The sequence below is a fragment of the Coffea arabica genome, chromosome 8c (assembly GCF_036785885.1).
Source record: "Coffea arabica cultivar ET-39 chromosome 8c, Coffea Arabica ET-39 HiFi, whole genome shotgun sequence".
Classification (NCBI taxonomy): Eukaryota; Viridiplantae; Streptophyta; class Magnoliopsida; order Gentianales; family Rubiaceae; genus Coffea; species Coffea arabica.
The window spans coordinates 3733920-3746469 of record NC_092325.1 but is presented as its reverse complement, the minus strand read 5'-3'; the positions used below and the strand labels follow the sequence as shown (position 1 = coordinate 3746469).

The 12550-nt window shown below is 35.1% G+C and overlaps 1 protein-coding gene across 5 annotated transcripts; it reads right to left on the bottom strand.

The window, feature by feature from the left end:
• Positions 1-2384: 2384 nt before the first annotated feature.
• Positions 2385-8021, bottom strand: LOC113707153 (probable transcription factor KAN2). 5 transcript variants are annotated; one of them, XM_072063842.1, is made up of 6 exons: positions 6887-8021; positions 6643-6719; positions 5618-5663; positions 5317-5476; positions 4014-4071; positions 2385-3054 (listed from the first exon to the last, which is right to left on the bottom strand). In XM_072063842.1, the coding sequence occupies exons 1-6, from the start codon at positions 7629-7631 to the stop codon at positions 2938-2940; spliced, it is 1203 nt and encodes a 400-aa protein (XP_071919943.1). In that variant the 5' UTR covers positions 7632-8021; the 3' UTR covers positions 2385-2937. The 5 variants fall into 5 exon arrangements, with proteins under 5 accessions (XP_071919943.1, XP_071919942.1, XP_027085128.2 ...); XM_072063841.1 differs by having other exon boundaries at positions 4014-4074; positions 6887-8019; XM_027229327.2 differs by having other exon boundaries at positions 2385-3057; positions 4014-4074; positions 5317-5467; positions 6887-8019.
• Between the last annotated feature and the right edge of the window lie 4529 nt (positions 8022-12550).

The following is a 12550-nucleotide window of genomic DNA, read 5'->3' as shown; positions in this document are numbered from 1 at the left end:
ATTGGAAAAGAAGATATAGCATCGATTCAGACGTACAGTGAAACTTTCTTGCAAGCAAATATGCAGAATCTATCAATCAGTCGAAGAATATAAATTACTCATAGCTTGAGAATATTTGGAGGGCAATAAATCTACTTAATATTATTCTTTTTTTTTTACTTATTATTGTTAGATTCATGAGTAAAGGGTTATGTCCCACGATGGTCCGAGAGATGGAGAAAGAACTGTTATTATGTAAGTAAGAGCCCAAGACCAAATAGCTTAAGCTTTTGGCTTAGAGTTAAGTTCCTGACTTACATATTAGACTCTTTGGTGGACTCTCTCGAGATGTTTCTCCCCTATCAAATTGGTATCAGAGTTTCAGGTTATGAGACTGAGCTATTCATGAACAAGTGGATTCTTCTTGGTGTTGGATCGGTGAAAATTCTCTTCTTGATGGTGGACCGAAGTGCCAAGGAGTTTGGTTGGTGTTGGACCAGTGTGCCATGGGTTTGGCAGGGGGTTCGGTTGGGTTAGACCAAGAAGCCAAAGGTTGGCAGAGATCCAGAATGCAGTTTGGATGTTGAAGAAGAGCGGATCCACGTTTGAGAGAAGATGTGACCTTGGTGATAAAGGTGGACTTGCATTGAGTATTAAAGTGGACACGAAAGGATTGTGTCTCACGTTAGTTTGAGAGATGAGAAGGAGCGGTTAATATGTAAGTAAGGGTACGAGACCTAATAATTTAATCTTTTGGATCAGAGTTAGATTTCTTGGCTTACATACTGGATTTTTCATTTTTGGTGACTCTCTGCTTATTACTACATGCATATCATTAATTTCTGCTACTTTTTGCTTTATCTTTTCATTCATTACTGTATCTTTTGTCTTTCTTGGGAAAATCGATGCGTCAAGTTGCAGATTTCATGGCTGGATTTTTTATACCTTCATAATTTAAAACTTAGAGTAACTGTATGTTTTTCTCCAAATGTTATACAATGCGGGAAATCTTGATGTCAAGTCATTAAACTTTTTTTTTTTCCAGAAATATTGTCCTATTCATTTTTTTCGTCGGCAGAGTTAAACGGAAGAAGTCACTACTTTCCATCTGTATCTACTGTTTATACTTAAATTGCTAATCAATCATTACCTAGAGACCAGTTTTGACACAAATAGTATGAATGATCCCCGTCAAACATATACATATATAGTATACTCCCTTCCTCTCACTAAAATTGTCCAATTATCTTTTCATTTCATGGCCAAACAGATCTTTTTGTGCCATTAACAATGAATATACTTTTTTTTTATTTGGTAAAGAAATTTCTTGAGCAAAATTAAGTTTTATACAAAAGGCTGTAGTATATAGACTCTAAATGCTGGACAAAATTGAGAAATCAAATAAGATTAAGTTCCTAAAACTCGGAAATTTAACCATGAAAAGTCAACCATGAGAAGATTAGTGGCATGGAAAAGCAACAATTCCAAAGCTGAGTAAAATTTAAGTCGTCAATTGTGATAATAGTAATACTAATGAGTGGGGAGGAGTGATATCTTGGAAATACTGATAATATGAATTAATACTCAATTTGTGCTATTACTCTTAGCATTTGTATCCTCTCAATTTACTAATCCATACTTTTAAATCCACAAATTAAATGAACTCTAAAAGATTATGCAGGTTTACCACTAACTAATTCCATCTTCACAATGCAATTCAACATGCTAAAATGTGCCCGAAATATTTTGTCATTTGATAACATGTTCTATTTAGGTGGTGCAATCAAAATGTGATATAATGACAAAAATTGATGTCTAATTCAAATAGTCAATCCTTCTCAAAGTAATTTATTTTTGCAGATATGTAAGAGGAACCTAAACTTATGAACCCTATCGATCTTCAATTGAAATGGGAACTAAGTGTGTACTCTAATCCAGTCAGCAAGTCCAAGTTTACTGATCACACTTGGTGACCATTCACTAGTACAATAGCCTGTAAATTATGCTAACTTTGGAGACTAAAATGGCCGGGAGGAAATAGAAATACTTATACCAGGCAGACAGATACATGCCTAATAGCTCATGCATATGCCTATTCTTGACAAATGTTTTCCATCTCTGTCAAATAAAGCAACATATTCGTGTTTTGTATAGCCAACAAAAAGCAGAATCACAATCCAAATCCCCACATAGTGAGCATTAAAAAGGGCATGCAGATATTGTTTTTCATAGTTTGCGCCTTGTCTTTTTCCTTTTGTTATTTCCCAATTCTTTTTCCCCTTACATTTTTTCAGTTCCTTTTTACCAGTTCGTGTCATCTTTTCTTTCATTTCCTTTGTTGGGAAAGTGAAAAGGCATGTGTCAATGCCTAGGAACGAATAGATTATAGAGTATGCTCCAACTCATTTGGTAAAATTATACCTTCTTTTTCTTGAGTACAAAGTGCCCCATACAATTACCAAGGATCACTTTTTCCCTGATTAAAAGACTTAAAAGTCCCCCAAAAACATACCTCTTTCCTTTTTCTCTTTTTTTGCCCCCATAAAAGTGCATCATAATACAAAAATCAATCAGCTAGGACTGATGATGATCATGATGATAATGAACATATTTACTTAAGCAATATAATATGATGATTTCGAGCTCACAGATTGATAGGATAATTAGGACATGCTTTTTGATACCACCCTTGAATTCTCTCTCTCTCTCTCTCTCTCTTTCTCTTTGCCTTCTCCTTTTGTTGCTTTCTGTCTTTGTTGTCTCCTTGTCTTTCTTTAGGCCTCTTTTTTCCTTTACTTTCTTCTCCTTTTCTTTTCTTTTCTTTTCTACTACAAACTTTCTTTTCTCACTGCTGATTTTCTGAGTGGGCACCCGAATCTCTTCAACCTCACCAGCTTCCCTCTTTCAGAAGCAATAATCATTTCAAAATGAGTAGTACTATCCACGCAGAGATCTTGATCAGTGTGGCCTGCCCAAGGTGAACTCCAGATTGGGTTTCTTGGGGCTTGACTCTGATAAGCTTGATGAGCTCACATCTGATAATCTGTCATAGCTTGAGCACTTTGGTTCGATGTCCTTCTGGATTTTCACACCAAAATATGCATATCTTGTTATAAAAATGCTCAAAAAGAAGCTCAACAATTTAGCTAAAAACAGGTAACATGAGGGATGTGTGTACAATATGTTTGCGGGGATCCAAGTACAAATTTGACTTAAAAGAATAAGGGAATATTTATCAAGGTGCGATACTGCAACAAGAAACCATAAAGCCTGTTGCCCCTCTTAAAATGCATGTCTCATGCACATTTTTATGCAACTTTCTTATGTACTCAATCAGTGCAAGATTTGTTTCTTTTTTGAGAACAGGCAAGTGGGCTTTCAATAGGGATAAAAGGTTAATTAAATTCATGTGGTTGAAAACAATAGAGACAGTACGTTAATTGGGCATAGTGTATTTGAATGTTTGGTTGTGTCCATCATATTTCACTCATTGGTGCAGTGTTTTAGTGATCAAGTACGAGGTATTAAGGTTATAGCATGTTGAGGAAGACAATCCACTTTAGTTGTATTCCATCCTTTGACTAAAGCTACTAAAAGAAAATACATTTTTTTGGGGTGCTGGTTCCTTTCTTTTGGATTACATATTACAAAATTCCTTGAACCTCAGATATAGCAAAATGGCCTGCACAACTTTACAAAAGCAAGCCTTTTTTTCCTTCTTATTCCACTTTATACTGTAATCGCATATGATGCCAGATGACTCTAACATGTAAATTTCCTCCTTATTCCCATGAATGTATCTGTCATGTAAATTTCACATCCTTAGATTACATGTGACACAACACACAAAGGTGAAGGACTCAATCTTCCTCGAGCAAGTCCACAAACACAAACATTTCTATGTGCTTATTCAGTAAATATTCAAATGGTAATGACTAATGACCGGTGACTAAAGCGTAGACCAGCATTAGAAAACTTTTGGGGAGAAAGAGAATATGAAAAGGCCAATATTCTAGATTAGTTGCGTTTAGTACCTCAAGAGATGGTATGTTGCCTAAAGAATCCCTCATTTTGCCATGCAGCCAAGCTTCCCTGCTACAAAACAATGCAATTGAGAGAATATTTCCTATCAGTGGAAGCCATGCAGAAGGGAGAAAAAGTAAACTGCTAAGAAAAAGATGGCTATCTTTTACTGTCTCATTTATACTTCTTTTTTGAGGGAATCATTTATACTTCTTCACTTTATATTCTGTGACGATAGGGAGGAAACCCAAAAAAAAAAAGGTTGAACCCACCCATGTGATACCGCATATTATGCTAAATGAAACAGACTTCAAGGAAGTTTCAAAAAGACTAGTAGTAAAGCTTTGGCACCAAGATTTTTCTACAGATGGGCCATCACTCAGTGTTTAGCTTTGACACTAAGTTCCTTAGCTATGGCCCCACTGAAATGCCCTTGTCTGAGCCCACAAGATCTGGAGGAAAGAGATATGTCCATTTTTAGGTTGATTTAAGCCAAATTGAATTCAAATGTTTTTAATGTCTAGGATGTGTGCGTTTTCTTCCCCTTGCTGCACTTACTTTTCATGTTTCAACAACTGTAAAGAAAGAGATTACTAAACCATGATGGAGTTTCTGTGTTAAACCTGATTGTCGACAGACAGAACAAAGAAGTGGGCTTATTTTCCTCATCTTCTTTTTGTTAGCATCTTCTAGGATTATGTTCTTTATGTTTGCGCTGGCACACGAACAAAATCACACGCAGAACACGCACAGACAAATGTTGAGATGGGAAAAGAATTGCACTTATTAGCATATCTTTTTTAGCAAGAGTAATGAAGTCCCTCAATCCAAACAAAACTTTGAATCGGCTTTTCTGAGAAGCCTTAAAGTAATTTTGGATTCTTTTACTTATCCTCGCACACAATGACACAAGAAAATGCAGAAGAGTTCAGTCTGATGAAAGTAGCTAGAATAAGCAAATTTTCAAACTTCTGCTTTATTCGTTGAGCCCATCTGACCAAAGCTTCTTTTGGCCCTTAAAATTTATTGAAAATGTAAGGTAGCTATAAAAGGATAACGCAGTTCTGACAAAGATTAAAGGGCTGCAAATACCACCCTAAACTTGGTCATATCTCAGATGATAAGAGACAGTATATTTATACTAATGAAGCTCGCATTCTTCTTCATATTTCGTCCATCGTTTCCAAACTAGCCTCTGGGGATCTGGCCTAACTCAACATTCCAAAAATTTTAGTTTCTTCCATTTATTCCTCTCTGTCTCAGCAAGAAGTATAGAAATTTATTGATTCTAATAAACATCATTAAGTGGCTAACCTTGAGGAATTACTCCAAAGACCATGCAAGTCTTTGTCTTGCTGCATATTTTGCCTTCCTTGTTGCACCGATAATTCAGGTTTTCTTGAGTTCTGAACTTCAAACATTAAGTCCTCAGAATTATCCCCAGATGACCCGTTCTCATAGATATCTGATTGTCCTAAACGATAAGAAGAACGATACGAATGAGAACAGTATCCAACTAAATAACAAAAGATGGTTTGCATCAATCTCAAGATCCTGTACACTAGCACTAGCACTACAAAATCAGCATATAGGGAAGAAAGTCAAGGAGATTAACCAGAAGAAGGTGCTGCTCTATCAGTTGTCTTCACCGTTCGATACATCTGCAACCAAAAAGAAAATGAAAAGCATAATAATTAAAATGTTGCAAGACAGAAAAGGAACAAAATAGAAAAGCTAAGAGGGATTTTCCAAGAATGCAATGTACGTATGGTGAAATATGCACTTTTTTGTATGTGTCCCAGCTTTAATGTACTAAAACATGCTACATAGTACTATTACATAAAACTACATACATATATGTGAATGTATGCCATGTGCAAAACTTCTGTATGGAATTAACCACAGTTCTGTACACCTTGGTTTTACAAACTCAAAGGGAAAGAGATATCATTGAGACATGATAGCATTTTGTACTTTCTTATCGCCACTGTCTTCTGTAAAAGGAGAATTTTCAAAAATATAATAGTAGTAATGAAACTAATGATGCATACTGTGTACACCCTTTGTCTTGGCTTGGCTATTGACTGTTTTTAATTTTCCTCGGGCTTTGTCTTACTTGGTTCATCTCTCTCTCTCTCTCTCTCTCTCTCTCTCTCTCTCTCTCTCTCTCTCTCTCTCTCTCTCTCTCTCTCTCTCTCTCTCTCTCTCTCTCTCTCTCTCCTTCATATATGATATATCTCTCTCTGAGTCATTGATTATTGATTATGGATCTTTTCTCTTTACATGGATCATGGATGGATGGTTCATTCTTCCAAGCAAAAAGCTACTTGATAGGTAGCAGAAGAAGCATCAGATCTAGTAGAAAAAGAAGTGCTAAGGATTTTAGACAGGAAAACATTGGAATTTGAAATGTTTAAATTATGACCATTCTGTACTGTTTTGTTACAGTAATGCAAGTTCAAAGTTGTTAAAACACCTTCAAATTACAGTAGAAAATTCACGGACGAAAGTAGTACTGATGCTGACATAAAATGGAATCAAACAAAACAAAATTACAAGGAAAGTAAAAACTCAAAAAAATTAATCCCTTCTTAGGAGAAAACTAACTGATTTGATGAAACAAGCGGTCCATTTAATTACCTGTAAATGTGATTTAACATGTGCCAAAGTGAGATCTTTCACATCCATTAGCTCAAGAACTGACTTGGGCGTAGCTCCTGTATTTGCCCCCATAAAAAATTTATAAAGAAAGGCCATAATTTCAAGAAATGAACTGATTATGAATATGCAAGTTTAGTGCTATTTCTGTTACTAATTTATAATTAGCTGAAGAAAAACACTAAACAGACAAAAAAGCATTAATCTTGATATTAATGTTGCATACTTTCATGGCCACCCAAGAGCTCTACAGCATGAACAAAACGAGCGTGGAGGGTGGTTGTCCACCGCATCCTAGGAGCTCTCATGCTCCGTTTAGCTGGAAATCTCGATGAAAACCTCGACCGCATTAGGCCGCCACCACCGCATCCGCCTTGGGACTGGAAGCAGGTGGGATTGGAAGAACTAGTCGTAGTAGAAGTAGGAGAAGGAATTCCACAACTAGTGGTACTAGCATCTAAAGACTGTAATATTGGATTAAATAATGGAAAAGGAGGAGGGTTTTGGTAGACTGGGATTCCTCTTATTGGTCGCAAAAACCCGAATTCGGGGTGGTTTAGCCCCCCTCCTCCTCCTCCTACTTGATGCTGTTGATGTTGGAGGAGGTGGTGATGGTGGAGAGGAAACTGCTGGCTTTGCTGAAAAGAGTGAATAAGATTATTGTTTGTGGTACTAGTAGAGCTACTATTCTGGATGAGGTTATAATGGCTATTGTTGGAGCTTGGCTGATGATGGTGATCAGAAACAGAAATCATCCTTTGATTGTTTGATAAAGAAAGTTCAAAAAAGTTACTAGTATCAGGTTTTGCAGCCATTGATGATGAGATAGAGGAGTTTCTTGAGTCCAAAGCTCTTTTACAAAACCCCAAATCTATCATATCTTCAGTTGTTCTCCTCCAACCTGAGGAGGGTTTGCTGTTTGGTGGGCTGATTTGTAGGGATAAGTCTGGTTGTGCTGGGAACAGCTCCATCTTTGATTCAACAAGCAGCCGGCCAAACAAACCCTACAAGGAAAGAAAAAGAAAAAGAAAAAGAACTGTTTGTTCTTTTTCTTTGTTCTTGACAGCCCCTACCTTTTCTTGTTTCTTGCTGGTGCAAGTGTTCTGTGCTTGTGGGATGGTTGTTTGTTCAGGGCTGAAAAGGGTCACAAAATCTTGGAGGGTTTTGTAGCTGAAGGATATGGGGTTGCTGAATTTTGAGGGAGAGAATTCCGGGTGTTTTTTTTTTCAGATGGGGTTAAATGATGAATTGAGGGGAGTAGTTGCAGAGAGTTTGAGATTGAAGGAGAGGGAGAGAGAAGGGAAGAAATGACAAGGTATGAAGTGAATGGTTGTTTCTTTTGTGTGAAGTATATGTGAGAAAATGACAGTTGAGGGGCTATGGGGAGAGAGAGTGAGATATATGTGGTTTCTTACTTTCTTTTGTGGACGTGGGGGTAGGATGGATGAGAGAAAGGAAAGAAAAAGGAGGGAGAGAAAAAGATGAGAAAGGAAAAGAAAATTAAGTTTGAGACTTTGATTCCTTTTTACTCTTTCTTTTTCACCCTTCTCATGTATGCGTTCTTTGGGGGAAGAAGAAAAGGAAATTTTGGTGTAAGCTTTTAACGTGAGCATTTGTCCATCAACAACTCATACTTGCCTTTCTAAACAATGCTCTTCACTGAACTCAAACTCATCGAATGTACCTTTTTCTCAAACCTTATTCATGAACAAATCTGCACGGTTATATATACATACCGATGCATCTGCACAAGTTTCACATCCTAATTCTAGCTTTATTTTTGTGGTCATAAAATATCCTAATTTCTACCTATTACTTGTAGATTAACTTGCAATTAATTAGGACTTACATAGATAAATGGAACTTCTAATTTTTGGTTGTGACTCAACAATTAACTTCTTCATATATATACTCTCCATGTTGATTTTTTTCTTCTTTTCTCAAGTATTCTATCCTGCTCATTTATGCAGGAGGAACGATTAAGTACTACTCCAATTTTACCCGTTGTTAACCTTTGTTTATAATTGAAGGCCAATTCAGGCTCGTTGTTATTCTACTTCTTTTCCCCTTTTTTTCCCAAGAAAAAGGAAAGAAACTCCATTCAAAGACAATCTAGGGAGGGAAATAAAAGACAAAACACAATCGAGCTTATATAACATGCAAGTACATTTTCTTGAGATACAATGTTTACAAATTGCAAGTGGCGAGTCTATTTTACACCCTTCTATATGGTATGAGATACTACGTTTGCGTGCATCCCCAACATTTCTTAATACTTTAAAAGATGATTGTAGTAGTTTGTGGTCGTTTACGTTCTAATGCAACCATCTATTATTCTTCTTCTTAATCTCTTCTGAATATTCATCATTTTCCTTTTCCCTAAGCTCAAAGTTTGTCCTACAATCCTATCTGATACTACTGTTCTGCTATTAATATATTTGTTTCGCGTGGTGGAAAGGTCTATTCATCAAAATGTGCGATAGAGATTGTAATAGAAGTGTGTGAACTACTTGCTACTCTCCCTTTTCTTTTACGGTTAAAATTTTGCATCCTTTGAGTCTGTTGTTTTCCTTTTCTGTTTCAGTTAACACGTACTACACATAGCGGTCAACTAGTGCTCATGTATGATTTTGAGATGGAAAATAGAGTTCAGAAAATTCTGCACCTCGAGAAGAAATCCAAGGAACTTGAATGTGGATAGACTTCTTAGTTAATTATTTAACTCTAGTGATTACTATTAAGATGCCTTCTAATTAGCATCTAAAACTTTGGATGATTGTCTATATCTTAGCATTTTATATGTGTAAGATTTTATGTTAGGTTTGTAAAACGTATGTGTTAATTAGTCAGAGATCTAAGAAACGTATATTGGCATCAGCATTCAATGATTCAAATTGTATAGGGTTTGACTATGAAACCATCTTTGGTTATTTACAATAATAATGATAACAAAAACACTCTATCTTTGGTTGGGGTGAAACTGAAAAGTGGCAAATGGATAACCAAAGAAGAATATAAAGCATGTGCAAGTTCCTCAGTTCTTTTCATTTTTAGTGAGAAATGGTAAAGAAAGGAGAAGTAAAAGCTGAAAGGTATAAAAATCCTTCCTTTGCACACAAATGTCTGCCGTACCTGGTTCAAATTTCTAGGATGAGTGAGATCAAGAATTAAGTTCTTGAAAATTGACAATATTTTGAACCTAAAATCTAAAGTAAACAAAAAAAAAAGAGGAATGGAATATCACTTTGCTAATATCGAGTTTTGACTCAATAACCATTAAAAAGGGACTAAATCCCTCTTTAAACTGTAGATCGGGAGTTCGAACCTCGCCTATAGTAAAAAGAATTTGAAAGAGGTGCCAAAACACCCCCTTGATTGAGTCGGGTCTGTATACCACCCCTCATTGTAGAATATGATAGATTTTAAGCAACAAAAAAAAAAAAGCAGCAAATAAGAGAACTAATTAAGTGTATGCCTGCACTATACTTGTAGTACACACCCCTTAATAATTAGTAATTTAAAACTGCACTATTGGATTTTAGACCTTAATTCACTAATGCATCAAATATTTACCAAAATGTTCGGAAAGCAGAGTTTAATGTGAATTCGACCCCATCAAAATTTAAAAATCTCCAAATTACATCAAGCAAATGCTATCACACTATTGTGATCCTTTTCTTTTAATTAATAATTTAGGTAAATCTTTCTTGAAGACATAGAAAAGAGAGTGGAAAGGATTAAATGCCTTTTTAACTGTATAAATGTGCGTGTGAGACCAAGAGCATCATGGAAAAATGTTACCTTTGATTTTGTAACTTTATTTACAACTTTTTCCAGTGCCTCAAATTTGGAGTCACCCCCCACGACACGACCCATATATATTGCTGGCCATCTTTTCTCTGGATAGACTTGGGTCCCCCCAACAGCCTCCCATTTAACAGACGGTCAAATACTCAACTAACCCTCTTTATTGTGGGTTTAGAATTTTCAACCAGGCCCAATCTTTGGTGGTGGAATCAGCCCGTCTATAATGAAGGAAATAAAAAGATTAAAATAGTACTTTTCCTCTTGACATGATTAAAGGTTTTTTTTTTTTTTTTTGCACACAGAAATCGCAATTGGTCTAACTAAGATGTGAGGAAGAAATAGTGATAATGAAAACCTAATTTTGTTCAATAATGAGTACTTTTAAACATGGTTATTAAATCCGATCCAATCCAGCGATTGAATCAATCAATCCGATGATTTGAATATCAGGTCAAGTCAGGTCTTTAGTTTGATTGGATAAAAAGTTGATCCGGTCAAACCCATTGGACTTACTGGTTCAAATGAGAACCGGCCGTCCGATTTTCTAATTGACCCCCCCCCCTTTTTTTTTCAATTGCGAGTCTTTTATTTGAAACAAAGTGTATACATGCTTTGATGAGATTTGTACATTGGATTTTCATTCAAATGTACACAAGATTTTGTCACTTGCTTAGTTTTTATTTGATAACTAAAATGTTTTTTTAAATAAAATTGTTTACTTTTTAATTTATACAATTATTTTTTTTAACTTTCAAACTGACAATGTTTGAGTAGTTAGAAAATTATTTTACTTTTAAATAAAAATAAAATAATAAAAAAAAATGATGCTATATCTTTGAAAATAAGTGACACAATTTTGTTTTATATTTGACTATATTATTTATTTATGTAAAAGTACGATAAATTGACCTTAAGTCTTCTATTAACATTTATATGTACATTATATATTTTTTAAGTACGATAATTAGTATCTAAAAGCACTTTACTAGATATTTTATATATGTACATTAAAATTACTATTTTATATTTATAATTATTAAATTAAAATCTTTCAATTCAATCAGTGATTCATTAATTGAACGAGTAACCCACAGAAGTTATCCCTTTGTCGGGTTCCCTACCGGTTAGGCATAATAACTATGCTTTTAAAGAGAGAACACGTGCTACATAATATATATGCAAAGTGTACCATAAGAACCTTGTATACCTTGTCATATTTGATGGAACAAATCATCAAATATGCATCCCTCTTAATGCACCGCGCAGGATATGAATACCAAATATACAAGAAAACATTTTTTTAACTTCTTCTTTTGGAACAAATTTCAATTTCCATTTTATTAAAAGGTATAGCATTGGATGTGAGACTATATGTACGTAATTTCTTTTATTTTGCCTACAAGTCCCACATCCAAGATTTTCATCAACCAATTGGACGGTGAAACAATTAATTGAAGGAGTAAATTAATCTTTAGTCCACGCGATAACTAGTTTCAAAGTTCAAAATTCCTTTAAATTAATTTTTTTTTTTTTGGAGGGGAAAGTGTAAGTAGGAGTTGGCAATTAGTTGGTTTGTTCCTCCGAGAAGAAAGTGGTAATCTTTATGCTCACTTTCATTGTACAAATAGGTAAATGGCCAAGCTACCTTCTGACCCACCAAAAAAGAATTACTACTAAGGCAGCTTCCTTAGTTCTTTTGGAATTTGAGCTGCAGGCCCCATTTAAATTTAATACAGCAGATGCATACATGTAAGAGACAGCATTTGTACGTCCAAATCTTCAACACATTATTCTAAACCAAGGATTAATCATGTTCTCATATGCATGCATGGAACACTACTTGCAGAAGCAAAAACATGTCTCAGATTTTTTTTAAAAAAAAAAATAATCAGTACAAATAAAACTGTACAGAAGTGAAAAATCCAGAAATGCATTACACAATTAAGGTTTATTTGAAAGTAAAGAGAAGGTTTTGTGTGTTTTTGGGTAACGTTTGCGAATAATTATTGTATAGTGATTCTCTAATGAAATTTCAGGAAAATTGGGCAGCACAAATCTCACGGCTTTTTTAAATGAAACGCTT